General features: G+C 29.1%; 1 protein-coding gene across 2 annotated transcripts in view; it reads left to right on the forward strand.

The window, feature by feature from the left end:
* LOC113377041 (carboxyl-terminal PDZ ligand of neuronal nitric oxide synthase protein) overlaps positions 1 to 19,236 on the forward strand; it is a 68,400-nt gene that overhangs the window by 29,532 nt on the left and 19,632 nt on the right. For both annotated transcript variants that reach the window (XM_026617208.1, XM_026617207.1), the window contains exons 3-5: positions 10,047 to 10,118; positions 11,733 to 11,828; positions 12,127 to 12,291. In XM_026617208.1, the coding sequence (XP_026472993.1) occupies positions 10,047 to 10,118; positions 11,733 to 11,828; positions 12,127 to 12,291 (333 nt within the window). The remainder of the gene's footprint in view (positions 1 to 10,046; positions 10,119 to 11,732; positions 11,829 to 12,126; positions 12,292 to 19,236) is intronic.

A 19,236-nucleotide genomic window follows, 5' to 3' on the forward strand; every position in this document is an offset into this window, starting at 1 on the left:
AATGTGGTTTACTAAAGAGCACTTCAATGTAACAGATAATTCGCGGATTCACTTTCATTTACTTAGAGAAGTTCAACTAACAAACACTTCATTTTTGTAATCGAAATAAATTCATTACTGTTGTGTAATAAAATCAAATTTTTTCTTCTCAAATATAAAACAAACTATAATAAATTTCTTCATCTTTTTCACGAAACCATCTGGTGGCAAAACAGAGTTCATTGGGTTTGCTAGTATATATATATATATATATATATATATATATATATATATATATATATATATATAACATTCATTATAAGTTTCGTTCACTACTCTGGCGAGAACACGTACCGAGGATTTCGTGTCTAATCCTGCTATTTCCGCGGCGGATTTAGTCTGCTTCTAGACAGTATTACTCATATTGTACCTTGCACTATAAATATTACGTGTCGTCTTATCAAAGGTCGAATTGAAATTCACGATAGCCAGACCTTATTATTGAAAAACAGTTTCAAGTGCATAATTTTGAAAGTATTTTAAAATGTAACATTGAGTGGAGAGACTGCGGGGCTAATTCTCCGGTAAAATAGACTGTAACTATGTTACGCTTTCTTGGTACTAAAAACTGCCAAACTTCTATGTATTTGCTGGCGTTTTATACATAAAACATACATAGACATATTTCATTCAGACATAGTTCACGCGTGTGTTATTATGACACATCATAAAGATGCAGTTATGATTACATTCTATTTTTGTCTTTGGTGCGTTTTCTAGGTTTTAGCATTAATTACATAGCATTTTGGCAGTTTTAGTACCAAGAATGAAGTGTAACATAGCGTTGCCATAATAACAATATGTCACTATTTATTTTACCGGAGAATTGGCCGAATAGACTTCATAATACATATGCATCGAAAGATCTATGATTGGCCCCTATAGACGGTTTATTCTGAAAATAAATATTTGTGTTGCGGGATCACAACAAGCGTTGCGATTTATGATTCATATCCGTATGATTTTCTCAGAATAGAAATGTTTTCGAAGCTAAGGAAATTCCAAACTTACATATAAAATATCAAAGTTAATTATTTTATTTTATTTATAGCACATTTATATAACTGCATTTCTATATTTTTAGATGATAGATCTGAAGACTGGCAAGTTTATGATGTGAGGGCATCACTTTTTACCCCTTTCCTAGTTAAGATTTTTGGTATTAAGTATAATAACGCAACAACCTCTTACAACAATTATTTTTAGAGTAATAAAAGTAATACAATTATGCGCCTATTCATATTTTTTTCATAATTTTATAATTATTTTATTTTATTTCGTCAAGGTAATTTAAAAGTGCCATACTATGACTCAAAAATGATAAGCTTTTTCTATATTATATGGCAAGTTCACATTTATGCACAAATTAGAATATGTTTGAAATAATCTTATTTTAAAACGTAATAAATTAGAAATAACGTCAATTATTCAATTTAAAATATACTTTTTGCATATTATTTGCGTATTTTGAATATTAATATTTTTACATATATACATATATGCAACTTACACAAGTTCTGCTAATCGTATAAACAGAAATAAACGAAGTTATTATATTAAAGCGGTTTGATGGATTAAATAGTGTGATACAGGGCCGGTCCTACCTTGATTGCGATGCATGCGAAAAATGTAGGCGCACGCCTTAGGGGGCTCTAATTAGAGATTCGGATATGAAATTTATAATATAGTTTTTTCAATAGGGTTGAAGAAATATATATTCTCTTTTACTAATCTTTGGGCAATATTTTTAAAATTAGACTATGAGATACCATATTTGCAAATTTATTCAATCAAAAGTGCATCATTTGCTATCTAAATATATATATATATATATATATATATATATATATATATATATATATATATGTATATATTGTGTGGGGGTTTATTAATATTTTTAAGCTATTACTGTGATGATATGCGCTTTTTGTGGTTTAAACCGTGAAATGCGAATCCAATTATACAAAGTTTTAAATTTTGGATGCGAATGCTGTAGGTGTAACTTTGTTATTTATTCCACCCTAGGCATCACGTTCGGGTGCTCTTCAGAGAGGTAATATCAAAGGTACGAAACGGTACCGCAGAGCATACACTCGCATACGTATTAAGTTCGGTTCCTTTGATTTCCAAGGAACACCTTGATATTCTACAGTAGAAAATTCTAATCTAACGTCTATTATTTGCCTATATACAGTTACAATCTAATGATACTATTTAATTGTTTTAAGCTATTGCTGACAAAATGTAACGGATGTAAACCTTTAATGTTTGACGATTCTTATTCATAATAATAATTAAATTCTGCGGAGGTTACGTTTCACCAATGTAAAGTGTTAATTAAAGCAGCTCTAATACGCCAGTCAAATTATTCTTAATTCTTTATTAAATTGTTATTATATAAATAATATAAATGGTATTGGTAAATAGTAAAATTTGAAGTTTTTTAATATAAAATAAAACCAAAAATTTATTTCTAACAAAAATCAAAATAACATTAAGGAACATCTTTATGAAATAATATTAAAATATAATTTATCGAGAATATTCAGTATACTCTGTGTTTCCTATTTTTTCACTATTGTCAAACAGGCGTCTAATGTAGTTTGAGTTTCTTTTAAAAGTTATTGATACTTTATATACATAACTATCAATAACATCTTGTCGTATTTTTAAACTTCTATCATAATTTCTATAATTTTCAACAAATTGATTAATAATTCATAGTGGTCAATAGTGGTCGCACATCTATTTACTTCTGCGATTGAATGTTCTTTTTGTCTTTTTAGAAATTACTAGCACGATTTTTTTCCTTCTTACTCAGTTAATTGCTTCAGATGACCACTTGAAAGACCAGCTGCTGTTTATTGAACTATTTCTTCATCTTCCACATTTAGATCATCTAAACCGGTTGTTATGCTAATCTTTCCACGGCTTCACCCATATTTTGCAGAAATAAAAGAGCGCTATAAATTGAAAGCGAAAGAAATTTCACCTGAGCTGAAATAAAAGAGCGCTAAATCAAAACAGTGCTAAACGAAGCAGCGTTAAGCGGGATATTACTGTATATAATTTATAGTAGTTTAAAAATAAATTACAAATCTTTATAATTATAATTAATATAATTTCAACGTGCGTTTATTATACGAAGTTTTTTTTACATTACATTACAGTTTTAGTAATTTTTACACCTGTCCCGAAGTGGACTGCAAGTAAACCTGTAGGATTAAAAAAAAGATATAAAAAAGGAAAAAATGACTTTAAAAATATACAATTCATGTAATATGAATTTTTTGTTCAATCTTACCCTGATAATGTTATGGCTTTAGTTCTCTAGCAAATAAGTTTGGATGTTCCTCGAACATCCACAAACTGAACTAGTGAGGCGCATGGCATCTAGCCTTAAGGCAAATTGCTGGAACTTTCCGTACCAAATATTATTATTTTTTTTAAAAACGATGAACATTTTTGAAAAAAAATTACTTCGAAAAAAATATATTTTTGAGAAGCTATGAATTTGACAAAAAAATACTTTTTTTGAAAAAAAAAATTTTCTTTATTTTGACATGTTTTTGAAATTCTGAACTTTTTTCAAAGTAATCGTAATGCTTTAACTGCATAGAGACAAAATGTCAAAGCACGTAAGCGCCGCGTCGCCGTCTAACGGATAAACATTGGTACGGAACCCATAGGAATGTGAACAAAATTTGTACTTATTGTTAAAATCTCTAAAAAATATTTGATAATTTGATGTGCAAATGTTTAATGATCATTTTTGACCGCCAAATGGCATTTTTTATTACTTTTTTCATTAGATCTCCGAAACCGCTAGACCTGTCTTCATGAAAATTTGATCATTTCTTCATCTTGTCAATACAAGTAAAATATTTTTTGAATTATTAAAATCGGACGTCCCGTTCTCTTAAAAACTGAGTTACCATTTTTGGCACTTTTTGCCGCGTATCTTCGGAACGGCTAGACCTGCCTTCGTCAAAAACTAATCAGCACGTCTCCTTATCAATACAAATCGAATGTTTTTTTAATTATTCAAATCGGTTGATCGGTATTCCCGAAATCGTCGACGAAAATTTGTAACCGCACACACACATACACACATACATCGATTTTTTCTAAGGTATGCCAAAATGTTCAGAAACCTTTGAAACGTAAAGATATATAAAAAATTTCATTTTCGATTTTTTTGCGATTACTATAACTTGCCCTACGGGAAGTTAAAAATTAGACAGTCGATCTGTTTGGCACTTGACTGTCCTATTTTATCCCATCAATGGGGTAAAAAGAACAAGGTAACAAATTTTTAAAAGGTAGAAAAATAAACATATTTCTACAATTTTGAATTAGCTGGCAATTTTACTGAACATAGTCAGATAATTCTTTGTTTGATATGTGGTATTTGTTGTGATGTTATTAATTTGGTTTCACAATATAATTGCTCAAATTAGGTCTTTGTGCCCCGCTTTACCCTATATATAAATAACGGTAGATACCATAGTGCGCAAAACGACGATAAAATAATGAGGTAAAAGTTCGCAAAGTCCTTGATGATATTATGCAATCTGAAATATGTCTAATTTCTGGAGTTACATTCCTATACCACATAACAATGTAGAAATCTTCCTGAAATCAGTTTTACTCCAAATTCTGCGAGATCATTGAAGCGTAAACGGCAAATTAAAGTAGACAGGTATCCGTTACACGCGCGTACTAGGAAATTGCATGCAAATAGGCGATTTATTTAGCTAGAACAGTGAATATAGCGCACGAATAAACAGAAGGGCTAATGGTTCGCCGAGCGCGGTAACTTGAGCGTGAGGGTGCGATCCATCAAAGCTGTCTGAAGTGCCATTATGTTCACTCCACTACTTTTATCCTCTTCTCCGGAGTTTAAGTTAGAGTCGGAGCTGGAGCAAATATAAACTAGTGGAGCATGGCATCGTGTCTTAAGGGAAATTCCTGGAACTTCCCGTACCAATAACTAAAATCAAAAAAAAAACTTTTTTAAAAACTTTGTAAAAATTAGATTTCTGAAAATTGTTGATATTTTTGAAATGTTTTATTTTTTTTGAAAAAATTGATCTTTTTATTATATTTTGAAATTTTTTAGACAATTTTGAACTTTATTTCAAAACAATCGCGCTGGGAAGCTGTTTCAAAGAAAAAATATAGAATCGCGTAAGCTTCGCGTCACCGTCTAACGGATAAACATTGGTACGGAACCCATAGGAATGTAAACAAAATTCATACTTATTGTAAAAATCTCTATAAAATATCTGATAATTTGATGTGCATATGTCTAATGATCATTTTTGACCGCCAAATGACTTTTTTTTTTACTTTTTTCATTAGATCTTCGAAACCGCTAGACCTGCCTTTATGAAAATTTGATCAATTCTTCATCTTGTCAATACAAGTAAAATGTTTTTTTGAATTTTTAAAACCGTGTTACCGTTTTTGGCACTTTTTGCCCCGTATCTTCGGAACGGCTAGACCTGCTTTCGCCAAAAACTAATCAGCACGTCTCCTTATCAATACGAATCGAATGTTTTTTGAAGTTTTAAAATCGGTTGATCCGTGTTCCCGAAATCGTCGACGAAAATTTGTATCCGCACACACACACGCACACACACACATACATCCATTTTTTCTAAGGTATGCCAAAATATTCAGAAACTTTTAAAACGTGAAGATATATAAAAATATACATTTTCGATTTTTTTGCGATTACTATAACTTGCCCTACGGGAAGTTAACTAGATTTTTGAAAATTTTTAAAATTTTTGAAATGTTTTACTTTTTTGAAAAATTTGATTTTGATTTTGCATCTTGAATACTACTTTCATATCAATCCTATCTTCTCAATATGGTCAGAAATGGTTTGCTAAGCTGAATCTGCGATTGCGAATTCTTTCTGCGATTTCCAACATTTTACCAACAACATTGTGGTCGATCAAAAGATGCAGAAAAGTCGAAATCACCTGTTTCAAATTTTTACTCCCATCTTTTGTATGTCTCATCAAAAACTCTACCTTAACAAGCGCTATCAATAAATTTATATATTTCCTTATTGAAATTCGTGTAAACGTATAGAGGGGTATAATTTTAAATTTAAGACTAATGTAAATGCACTTAATTATAGTTTATAGTTTAATATAGTATATATAGGATTTTATTTTTTGCACTAATGTTGGATATTTTTAATAATTTTTATACAATTTCATGATTATTGCCATACATTCAGTCATAACTATTAATCTTATTCATCTAATATTTGTTTAAAATAAGAGAGATTCTAACAATTTGTCAAATTGAGTGTATCCCAGTTCTGTATAGAAAAGTGTTAGTGAGGGTATTTTAGATAATGAAAGTTGTGAATGTGTTATATTATAATTTTTCACCGTAATTCCACAACGTTTACCACAATGATTTATTATGTAAGAATATTTAATGCACTAACTCAAACGCAATGTGTAAAAGCGTAACTGATTGTTCTGGTAATGTTATCTCATTTTTATCTCTATTATTAGTTTCATAATTAATTGGCACAAAGTGTTACAATTGAGTATATTATATATTATTGAAGTGTTCCAAAATATTTTGTTCATGTTACTCTCATCATCATCGATTATCAAATTCAAATACGAATCTCAAGAATGCTGACCAGCCCTTTTCCTATGCTGGAATGTGGTGATCAATTTTAGACATAAGATAAAGCGCTGACCTTCGAACGATTTTCCTGAAGGAAAAGAAAGTTATAATGGATTAAATCACTTAAAGTTGCACGGTTTAGATGTAGCATCAAAAATATCATATGAGAAACTTCGCGTTCAATAAGAAACTTTTTCTATGAATAAATTTCTTTACTTTCTGATAGGGTCTTCGCTGTAATTTTACATCTTTTCAGATTGTTATATGAATTGAAGCAGAAAATATTTACTACACTATCATGATTTTTCACTTTAACATTACATTTTAAGAGAAAATGTAAAGATAAGAGTTCAATCTATAAAGAAATATGATTCTGATTTGAAAATATATTTGTGATTCGATTTTCATACAGAAATGTAGCCTACGTTTACCCGCTGAAAGTATTGACAAGTGGATAAAGTTTCCATAAAAAGGACGGCTGAGATGGTTTGGATGCTTCAAAGAACTTTCGATTCGTACTTTTAATGCGCAGAACCCTTTAGGAAAGAGAGGCTCAGCCGTTTCAAATATAGGCGGAAAAAGAGTTTAAAAAAATTACCATTTTGAAACAAAAAATAAATATTTGATATGTTTATATCAAAATATCATATTCAAAGGACTGTTAATGAACATAATAATTTGTTGAATTTACTAAATTTTGGGTCCTGTATTTCTAAAATTCTTAAAAATTTCATACAAACGACTATTGTGCAAACACACCTATTTTGTTTATATAATCAGAGAAATTAATCGAGAAGGCACGATGGCTATTTAATATAACAAACACCTGCAAAGATAATCTTATATGCAATTGTCTTTTAGATATGAAATATAAATAACTTTGTAACTTGCTTATTAGAACTCGATTGACACGATCGCTTTACTCAAGTTACTATAAACAGTACGGATATCCAACTCATTGTTCATTGTGTTTTGTATATAATAAATAATGATACATTTATTGTTTTAGATCAACCAGAAAATATTTGTTATTTCGTATAGATCCAGGATAATTTTAACTTATTAACTTCCCGTATCAAATTATCAGATATTTTATAGAGATTTTAAACATGAGCACTTGTTACAAGTTTTTTAATTTTTAAAGTGCACTTTACGGTTCAAACAAACTTCAAAATTTTCAGATTTTTTTCCCAAAAGTTTCAATAATAGGTAAAGTTTTATGCTTTAAATATTAATTTTGAATTCACAATTAAGTTTAAAAATGTATATATTTCATATGCGTTATTGTGATCGTAAGAAATATATCCTCAAATGGATTCATTCCGCATCTCTTCTTAATGTAAACATTTTCAAGTGCTTTGAGCGATAAGATCGTAACTGTTTTTTATATAAACGAATATATAATAATAGTAACTATAATTATCTCTTTGAAAATATTTCAAACAATTGTTAATAATCATTGATCAATATTTATCGATTATTAATTTTTTTGCTCGAATATTTAATACTGGTACCGGAAGTTCCAGCAATTTGCCTTAAGGCACGATGACATGCACCACTGGTTTTATTATCTTCTTAAACAATTTTGAGATAGAAGATTGGATGAAGTTAGGTCGACAAGAATCATTTATTATTTCAGATTATATGATATAAATGGGTATATCGCCCAAAACTTTATTTTCAAGCTAATGGAAACCTAATCTAATCTTGTCCACCATCAGTTAATGTCTTTTTACTTCTCTACTTTCTGCGCGCTCTAACGTCATTATATATATATATATATATATATATATATATACTCGTATATATATATATATATATATACGAGTATTACGTAGCAAAATCTTCAGGACAATACATAAAAACTAAAAATTCTGGAAGTTTATAAAATCTTTATTAAACTTTATATTCATATTATTTATATCATTCTCAGTGGACTAATAATGAAAAATAAGAGAGACAGAATAAGAATAGTTTGAGTACTTTTAACCCTTTCCACTCGCGAATTCCGAGTTTTATATGAATTCTGCCGCCGGAGCGGCGGCATCCTAGTGGATAGGGTTAATTACATTTAAGAAAGCGCTATTACATTCCAAAAAGTTTTCCCAAAAACCAATACAAAACTAGTTATTCACTTATATTTTCTTAAAATGATTTTTTGCAGCCGAATAGTCCAAATCTTTTACAAAGCTTATAAAATTACTATATTACTATGAGATATAATATATATAAGAAATGAATCAATACATACCAAACCAGGAAAAAACACACAAGACACAATGCCTTTAATGAAAAAAAAAAAGATAAACTAAAAAGTTCTCTTTCGTTAATGAAAAAAAAAACGATAAAATACAATAATAAACTAAATGTTAAATAACAAGATTATGTGGTTAGTCATATAATTAACAAATGGAACGCGAATGCAAGATCCAAGGTCGACATGCCTTATAAAAACAAATAGGGTTCACAAAAGCTGATCCAGGTTCGAATTCTGGTAAATAGCTAGTTGAAAGGAAGGTGAATCAAGGATGGGAGAAAACACAAATGAAAATAAAACAAATTATTAAAAATATTAAATATAAAAACAAAAATATAAAAAATATATAGTAAAAAATAATTAATTGCAGAAGTTAACTAAATCTAGATAAAGAATAGAAATTGAACAAAAACAACAAAAGTTTACAATGAGAAATTGGAAGCAATTGTGTAATATTGATAATATTATGACACGTATCATCTACAAAAAGGGCAGAGATACGTTTTATTTACATAAAGAGAACGAGCGACAAGTATACTTGACACAGAATGCCCGACACAGCCGGGCGTCACGTTTAGTGGACGGCTGTAATATGAACGCTCAGCGTACGGACGTTGCATGCCGGCTGTGAGCGACGTTACGCGGCTAATAGGCTAATAGGATAAAAATAAATATATGAATTATCATTTTCATTTTGATTATATTGTCATATTTCTGTACATTGTTTTTTCTACAATGTTATTCATTTTATATAAAAAAAATCCACCATCTTCTGTTGTTCTTAAACATATTGTTTGCTTAAATCTTATCAAGATCATGTTTCTTGACAGATTTTCTGAAGATGGAACGTACCTAGTTCCGAAACATCAACAGTAAATAAATAAAGAATTGTTTTTTTTAATTTTTTTGTTTTTTATTACTTTTTTGATTCTTTTTTCGAAGCGCTACAAAATATTTACAAATCCAAGACTCTACCATCTAATATATATATATATATATATATATATATATATACGTGAATTTATTTTTAATTAGATTTAGGTAATATATGAATACGTAATTAATTACATAAATATTTGTATTTCAGTATATCGGTACGATGGAGGTACCACGGCCTTCTAGTCGAATGGAAATTGTTACAGCGATGCGCCGCATACGGGTGAGTAGATGTTTAGAATGTTAATTAAAAATTTTAGAACTTTTAATTAATGAGTTAACAAATATTTTATTTTTCACTTCAGAATTTAAATTACAACATTTTTAATTATTTTAATAACTTAACAATTTTTATGAAAATATTATGTACACAAAATTTGTTTCAAACTTCGCTTAAATTAGGATCTATTATATGCTTAATTCTAATATCTTTTATTGAGTTGTTAGAAATTTAAAATAAAGTGAAAGATATTCTGTATTTTACAACGCGAAGAGTAAGATTAATTGAAATATCAGTTGTACTGTGAGAAAAATGTTTTATTAGATTTGGTGTTGTAATGGACAGCTGTCGAGCAGGAGAGAAAAAGATTACACTTTTTTTAGAAACTTAAACATTTATATTTTATTTGGTGTTCATACTTCAGAAACCTATTTTGGATTATGTTGTTTTCTAATAACATTTATCTTGCTATAAAGTTTTAACCGAAACATTCGCTTTTTACGTATACTTTTTTTATTCATTTAAATTTTGTTTAAGTCAGAATATTTATTAATTGCTTATCAATATTATATTCTTAATTCTTTTGATTTGCCGGTTCTTAGTTAGGATCAGGTTAAATACTCATAGATTATTATTATGTATAATATGCTTACATTATGAACATGGCAAAACTGTAATATTGAACTAAAACTGATTTCTGCTTATAGTTGATATGTTTCACTTTCATAATATACTTTTATTAAAATGTCTGTTCTGTAAAGTTAAGAATATTTCAAAGTAGAGGGAAAAAGATGTACTAGCCATCACCTTGATTCTTACGACGTAGCTATCGGGAGATAAGCTTTCGGTATTAGTTTTTCTTAGTTGTGAGCACTGTTGTTTAATTTACAAGACCTTAATATAATTTTTAAGAATACGTTATTCAATTGTTTTATGTCAACAATAAATATTTTTTTTAAATTTTATTTTCAATAGCAATCAGAATACATGACAGTTCTATTAGCTATTTGGCTTCACTCGCACACATACACACACTTTCAACCACACATATAAATTAATCTGACAAATATTACAAATAAAGAATAGCAAATGAAAAAGTAAATAATGTTATAAAAGCAATTTTATAAGAGATAAATTAAATAAATAAATATTTCAACTTTGCTGATAAAATTTCTGACGAAATACCAGTACAGGTTGTCTTTGTAAAAAAGTAACAATGAAATTTATATTTTGCATGTCCTGTTTGTCCCCTGGCCTTTCCAATATACCCCTCTTATAATATAAAAAAGGACCACGTGACAAATTTTGCAAATTTTTGAAAAACAGCAACAAAAACCGATTTCTACAATGATGAATTAGCTGGAGTTTTACTGAACATAGGTCAGATCATTGTTTGTTTGATAAGTGTTATTTGTTTGATAAGTGTTATTTGTTATGATATAATTTATTTGTGTTCAATTCAATCAATTAAGTCAAAATGGACCTTTGTGCCCCTCTATAGCCTAAAGTATTTTAATGATTTTGTGTTTTGTCGGGTCTTTAAATGTCATAGTATATGAAAGAAGCCAAATTAAGGCTCTAAATGCAATCACCTTAAATAAAAGTTATTATTTTTAGTACGATTGCAAGGCTAAAAATGTCAAAAAGAAAAAGGTGAAGCTGGAAATCTCTGTCGACGGTGTTTCTGTCACACTTCGTAGGAAAAGTAAAACTGTAAGTATAATGTTTGTGTTCATAAAAATGAAAAAGTTTTTCTCATTCAATTATGAACTGAAAAAATGAAATAATAGAATTATTTCTAGTACCTTCTGGGATAACATGATTATACTTTGTGCAAGAGAAAAGTTCTTCAGATTAAATTTATGAAGCTAATTTTCAGCTTTATTACAGATCACGTTTTCCAGCTAAAATTTATTTAAATATTAATAATAATCTTAATAGTGATATTCGGTATATCAGTCCTTTGGAACATTTAGTTTACAGTATTGATTCAACTATATTTATTTCACAGAAACAGGGTTGGGTCGAGGACCGAGGACCGGAGTTAATGCAGCATCCAATATATAGGATATTTTATGTATCGCACGATAGTAGCGATTTAAAAATATTCAGTTACATTGCGCGAGATTTGGATACTGATTGTTTTCGCTGTAACGTTTTCAAAAGTAATAAAAAGGTTAGTAAAGTATTTATCTATCACACTGAATATTTAGTATTCTGCAATTCATATTTACCATTAGAGATAAAGATTTATAAATGATATACAGTCAAACCTCCGATAACACGGATTGCATACTACGCGTAGAGCTGAAATTGCGACACTCTTCCGATAACACGGTACTCCTATAATACGGTTTTTGTTCAATACCCTTAAGTTTTTATCGCGCAACTTATAAATAACTTTAGTGACCAGATATTGTTGTAAAAGGTTTTATAATAGGTGTTATTTTCGTACATTTTCTCTTTTTTAATATGTTTATATAAACATGCCAATTTATATCATAGCTGACATCGGACTTGGTAGTGTCAGAGCTTTTTTGCAGAGCGTTAGTTTTTCTAAAAAAAAATAACTGATTGTTTTTATTTTGTAGCATATTCCCATATAAACTACTCAATTCAATAAAAACAATTTATAATTAATAATGTCTTTTATATATATATATATATATATATATATATATATATATATATATATATATATATATATATATATTGGTCTCTATAGAACGCGGTATAGTGTGATTAATTCAGAATTTTTTACAGCGCGGTTTCCATATAACGCGATATTCTGTAGAATGTGCCACGAATTAACCTGGTACGTTAAATCCGAGTTTCTTATTGCACGGTTATTACTTTACACGGTACGCACACACCGCGTTATAGGAGGGTTAACTCTACCTCGGAATAATATTATAAACACAAATCGATTTTGATCAAATTTATATTTGGATTTTCTGTATATGAAGTCAACTAATAGAGTGCGATAAATAAAACAATAATGAAATAAATAAAATACATTTTATATTTTTTGGATATGAGTTGTAAAATTGCTTGAAAAAGTTTCAAAAATAATTATTAATGGTCAGAAGATTATGTATTTTTAAAACCATTTCTTTTTCTATAGCTTTACATGTGGTCCATTTCAGGGCTGGTGTAAAAATTACTATATATTAAAAAAATATTGATTATGATCTTCTGAGTTTTTTGTGTTGTATTTATATTTTTTCATAATATCCTATTCATTTCAAATCTATTTATTTCTATTAATGGCCTTGAATCTCGAAATATATATATATATCATAATTTGGTCCTGATTGCATGTCATAATGTTGAACGAAATAAAAACATTATGGGTAACTTCATTCATTTAGCTAAGAGAAACGACTAACTTTGACTTAGAGTCTATTAATAAGTTGGGTGAAAATAGATTTCTACGGCGGAAGATCGTAAAATAAATAGATCGACGCTCTATTCTCTAACGAAGTTTTTGGAAAAGTAGTTAAATGTCTAATTTTCACTTCTTTTGACATAATAGTTTACGTCATATTGAAAGAGATCTAAAACATATTATGATGAAACTAACCATGAACTAAATTGGTCAATCGTCATTAATGTATGGTACTTTAAGTGTCTACTTTAAACTTTATTATTAATAATCCAATCTCTGTTTTTCGCAAATTTATTTTTAAACAACTATAGAGTTTTAAAATATTTACTTTTAATTTTATATTTAGTAATCTTTTTTATAAAACAAGAAGTAAAAGTGAGAAATATAACCACAAGTTGTTTTCCATTTTCCCTTGTTTTTTTTTTTTGACAAAATGTTAAGTACAAATTTATGTTTCGAAAAAATATCATTGGGAATGTGCTATAATGCTATGAAAATATAAACTAAATTAAATAAAAACAATCATAAGCATTTCAAATAAGTAATGAAAATATATGATTAAACATTCAAAGTGGAAGTATTCTTTTCTGAAGAAAAGAAATAATATTATTTTTTATTTTTTATAATAGCTGTAACTATCTCTTAGAACCAAAATAATTTACAATAGAAATAAAAATAAATAATATTTGCTCTCTATATATTTTTTTCAGAAAGAAACTTTAAGTGGTCCTTAAATGGTTCTATATATCAGAAGAGTGGAGTATAAAGAAAATTATGGTTAAATTTAAAAAATATTAACTTTAGTGGCAAATTCTCCGATAAAATATAAACGTTATGATAACACTATATTATGGGTTTATCGTATTTGCTGTGCGATCAGGCGTTTCACGCATAAAAACTAACCTACAAAACGAACGAACGTCAAATAACAATTTTATCGTAAGTCTTTTTGATAACACATACGTGAAGTTAGGTTTTATGTGCAAAGCGTCTGATCGCTGACAACAAATATATAGATTTTTGTTAGTACAAACAGTTTGTTGGTACAGCATTATTAGTGTAGGAATTCAGGAGCTCCGAATATATCTATGGAAATTATTCATTTAATTTACTTATATCTAGACTGAGTTATATCACTCGTTCGAGTGTTTTATTTAACGAGATATTTTGTAAATTTGTAGCTCAAAAAAGCATCATCTGTGATTTTTAAAACGCCACATTCATTTATTTGTATTCGTATCATTTTTTTTCCGGAGTTACAACTTCAAAAGATAAGAATGCTACAACTGATCCGAATTCCTACATGTGTCCGACTCCGGAGATTAAATTATGTACGTGATGTGTCCTTACATGTTCGTACAGAATGAGCGATGGCAATGATGGCATATACATTTTATGGTTTCGGGATTATCGAAGAGTAATCAGAGGATATAGTGAGTTTAATCAATATGCCGTTACGAACATTATTCAAAATTATATTTTATTTTCATTCAATCTCTTATGTTTTTGAGGACAAAACGCTTTTTACGGTAAATCAAATGTGATTTGAGTGTATGTATTTATTTAATTAAACAAAAATGTCGTTTAGAAAACCGGTTTTCGAATAGAACATTTTTCTAAAAACCGGTTTACCCGGTTTTCAATTTTTATAAATTGAATAATTTGAACACATAATTTTAACAGAAAATTTAGATTGGTTAAAAGCAGTTTTTGTCTGAAATTATTTGCTATTTCATTCTATTGATAATAATGCTTATATGCAATTTAGCAGTACAAAAAAATAATAATTAACCAGGATTTAACAACTTTAAAAACATTTGATTATTCGTTGTTCACGCTTAATTTTTACATATAAGGGCGTAAATATTTCTGTAATATTAAAATAAAGGACGGCTATTAATTTGTAACAATGATTTCACCAATTTGGTAAATTTGTTATTTTCATTTTTTTAGTCTTATTTATACATTTAAAACAGGTATTTTACCCTGCCGTAAAATTTTCCAATGACTACACTGAGTGACAAAAATGGCACTTTTGTATTTTTCTTCAAACTATTTTTTTAAATCCACCTAGAATTGTACGCTGATATCAAATATATCTTTCGTTTTACCGTAACAGCTCATATTTTTGCGTTTTGGACAACTACCCCCATTAGTCATTTCGGCTATGATTATCACAGTTTTTAACCAAGAGTTTTGAATTGAGAGACCAAAGATAAAATAGAATACAGGAAGAGTTAAAACTGACATATTCGGTGGTCCTCAAATTAGGCAACTCATAAAACAATAAACGACCCCTATCCATGCCAACGATGATCAACATAGAACATTAAAATTTTTTGCCTACCAATGTAATGGATTGAGAGACCAACGATAAAGGAGAATACAGGAAGAGTTAAAACTGATATATTCGGTGATCCTCAAATTAGGCAACTCATAAAAAAATAAACGACTTCTATCCATGCCAATGATTATCAACATAGAACATTAAAATCTTCTGCCTACCATGTAATGGATTGAGAGACCAACGATAAAGAAGAATACAGGAAGAGTTAAAACTGATATATTCGGTGATCCTCAAATTAGGCAACTCATAAAAAAATAAACGGCCCCTATCCATGCCAATGATTATCAACATAGAACATTAAAATCGTCTGCCTACCAATGTAATGAATTGAGATACCAACGATAAAGGAGAATACAAGAAGAGTTAAAAACTGATTCATTCGATGATTCCCAAATTAAGCAACTCATAAAAAATCCACGGTTTGTTACTTCCATGAATAAAAAAATAAAATGGAGAAGGAAACGAATATATCACCAATACATCAGGACTTTCGTGATGTGATATCAAGGAATTTGGGACGTCTACATGATGGCTGATAAATGTTGAAGCTTACGACGAAATCAGTGAGCAAGGGTTCCATGCTCAAAAATTATGTGAAAAAACTTTTGTAGGCATAAAATAAAATATGTGTTTTAGTAATTTGATGTAAAACTAGCACACTGGCATATCTCAAACACTAGAGCTGTTGGCAAAATTTTGTTACTTTTTTCGGAATTGGCGTCATGAAATTACTTAAAAACCATCATAACATCTCAGGAAACAAGTTTACTGTCGCGCAGTGTTATCAATGAAAATTTAATGAAAATTAAAAATGATAGTTCTAAATAACTAAAAATCGCCATAAATTAGTATTATCTAGCAAAATTTATGAAACTGTCGTCTATTGGCGACACACAGGTCTTCGAGCAGATGTCGTTCATAGGCAACTCAAAATTATTTGAGTGTTCATGTAGTCGGGACGATGTCAATAACTTAATCCCACAATAGCAAATTAGAATTTTCAATAATTTAACTCAGAGTGATAAATATTGAAGCAAAGTAAGACATAATGCATGTCATCTATAGGCGAGGTTCGTACACATTGGTCGACAAGCTGATGTCGTCTATAGGCGACGCTCGTAACGAAGGGTCAACTGTAATGCTTTATATGCTAAGTAAAGAGAAAGTACATATATTAAAATCTACTCCTAAATATTCTCGAAATGTTTCCATGTATTTATGTAATCCAGATGATGCCAATAATCCGATAAACTGCAATTTTCCCTCAACATCGACAACATCGGTCCATCACTTTGCCGACTTGATCAGAGCTTACAACTGCTTAATTTTACGTTAGTTATGTTTCGCCTTAACCCCGCATATGTTTGACGCTGTGTTATTTATAGTTTTCGTGTAGTAGAATAGTTTCGAAACTATCTCGGCGTCTATTCAGTTATACAAGAGAAGTCGTCAGTATTGTAGCAAACCCGTGTCGAAATGTGTCATGTCATCGGTGCTAATGTTGATGAACATCGTGTATGTGTCATAAAATGGCTGTTTATGATCGAGCTTAATAATATGAGTGCTATAAGATTTACATCGTTATATACATTTTAATATGAACAGTTATTGATTTCTTTATTGAGAAGTTTCTTGCGCTATGCTTAATATAAGTCGATTGTTCGGGTGTTATTCTGTAAGTGTTTACCAATTCAAAAGATCGACCGACAATGATTCAAAATCGGACTCGCATTGCATTGATCTCAGTGGTTTTGTATTAATTAACAAGAAATTTGGATCCTTAAATGTATCACAATAGAGTGTTTTGTCTAAAGACCATTGTTAGTACGATACAATTGATAGACATGTGATTATTCGTCAAGGTTGATAAGTTTCTTCTTGTATCCCTGGATGACTTATGGCTATTATAAATTCGTTTTCGCATATAATTAGAAAATCTCAGTCGTCTTAATAAATAATCTGCTGATAAGTTACACAATTTTTCTGTCGCTAAATTATCGAATTTTAATATTATTCCAAATTAATTTTATATTAACACTAAACCTACCGACAATTTTATACCGCGCGCGGTCAAATTGACCAATAATTAAAAAGTTATCTATTTGATTATTCAATCCAAATAATGATTGATTTGTTGCTTAATGTATGTAGAATGAAGAAATTTTCATAAAAAGATTTGTCTAAATTTATTTTTGTTTAATTTTCAAAAAGAATATAAAAAAAAACAAATAAAATAATTATTTATACAGAATGTCATATGCGTACATAATATACTTTACTTGGCTTTCTCACATTGTTTACAAATTATTTTAGTCTAAAATGTACATTTTTTGCAAACATATTTGTTGTTCTGTAACTTTGACAAGTTTATCGTAATCGAACCGCAAACTTGCTAAAAACTTGTTTTTCTTGAGATTTTGTATAGGCATCGCGAAGTTCAAAAATTAATTAAAACAAAAATTTGTTTCTGTAAATGTACACATAGGCATTTATCTAAACTGTTAAAATACACCTGAAGTGACCGCCTACAATTTTTCTATTTCATGTTGCACTTTTTTATCACCTGATCTGCCAAACCTACACCAAATTATGTACTAATTCAAAATCTAATAGATTCCGGTATACACTGCTTTCTTCTATTTATATTGATGCTTGAAACTTAGGACAAGCACATTTTTCGGCTTACTTTTATAGACTGTAAAAGAGTAATGTAAAAGTAAAAGAGTAAAGTAAAAATTTTGATTTATACAATTTATTGCTTCAAAATCTGTCATAGGATTCATCAGTGGAATTGAGCAATATCTTCTTTTATATATATTTACTACTGACTTCACACGTCAACCAGGACTTTCTAATTCTAAAGTTGTCTGGTTCATCATGTCTCGTTACTACTGGACGGTAGTTAGGCCACATAACAATTTGTTGTTCGGTAAATAGAAACAATAACTGGAATCAAAGAGTGAAGTAAATATTTAGTGTATTATAAGCATTGACATATAGTTTGATAATCGTTTTTTAACTTTTAAGAATTAAGTTTCACAAAAATGTTTAAACGGCCAATTTGACCGGGTACTAGCAGGTTTAGTGTTGAACCAAATTTTATTTGTTATTATTCAATTATATTATATATATTTTCAAATTCGAAAGTTTTTTATTTTTTCTAATAATTAGACAAATATTAAATGGACATATTTAATAAGTGAGAAAAGGTTCTGATTTCAATCCTCCGCCATGCTAGAAACAGCATGCTAACCAACGGATTAAGTAAAGCCTAAAGTAAATCAAAACTTAATTGTTTACTGTATGTGATGTATTTAATTCTGTAATTATATATAGATACATGCTTATATATCTACACGAATAATATTTAACATGCACTCACTCAC

Source organism: Ctenocephalides felis, unplaced genomic scaffold (assembly GCF_003426905.1).
Source record: "Ctenocephalides felis isolate EL2017-DRISC unplaced genomic scaffold, ASM342690v1 CF-g0.4_SCAFFOLD_01886, whole genome shotgun sequence".
Taxonomy (NCBI): domain Eukaryota; kingdom Metazoa; phylum Arthropoda; class Insecta; order Siphonaptera; family Pulicidae; genus Ctenocephalides; species Ctenocephalides felis.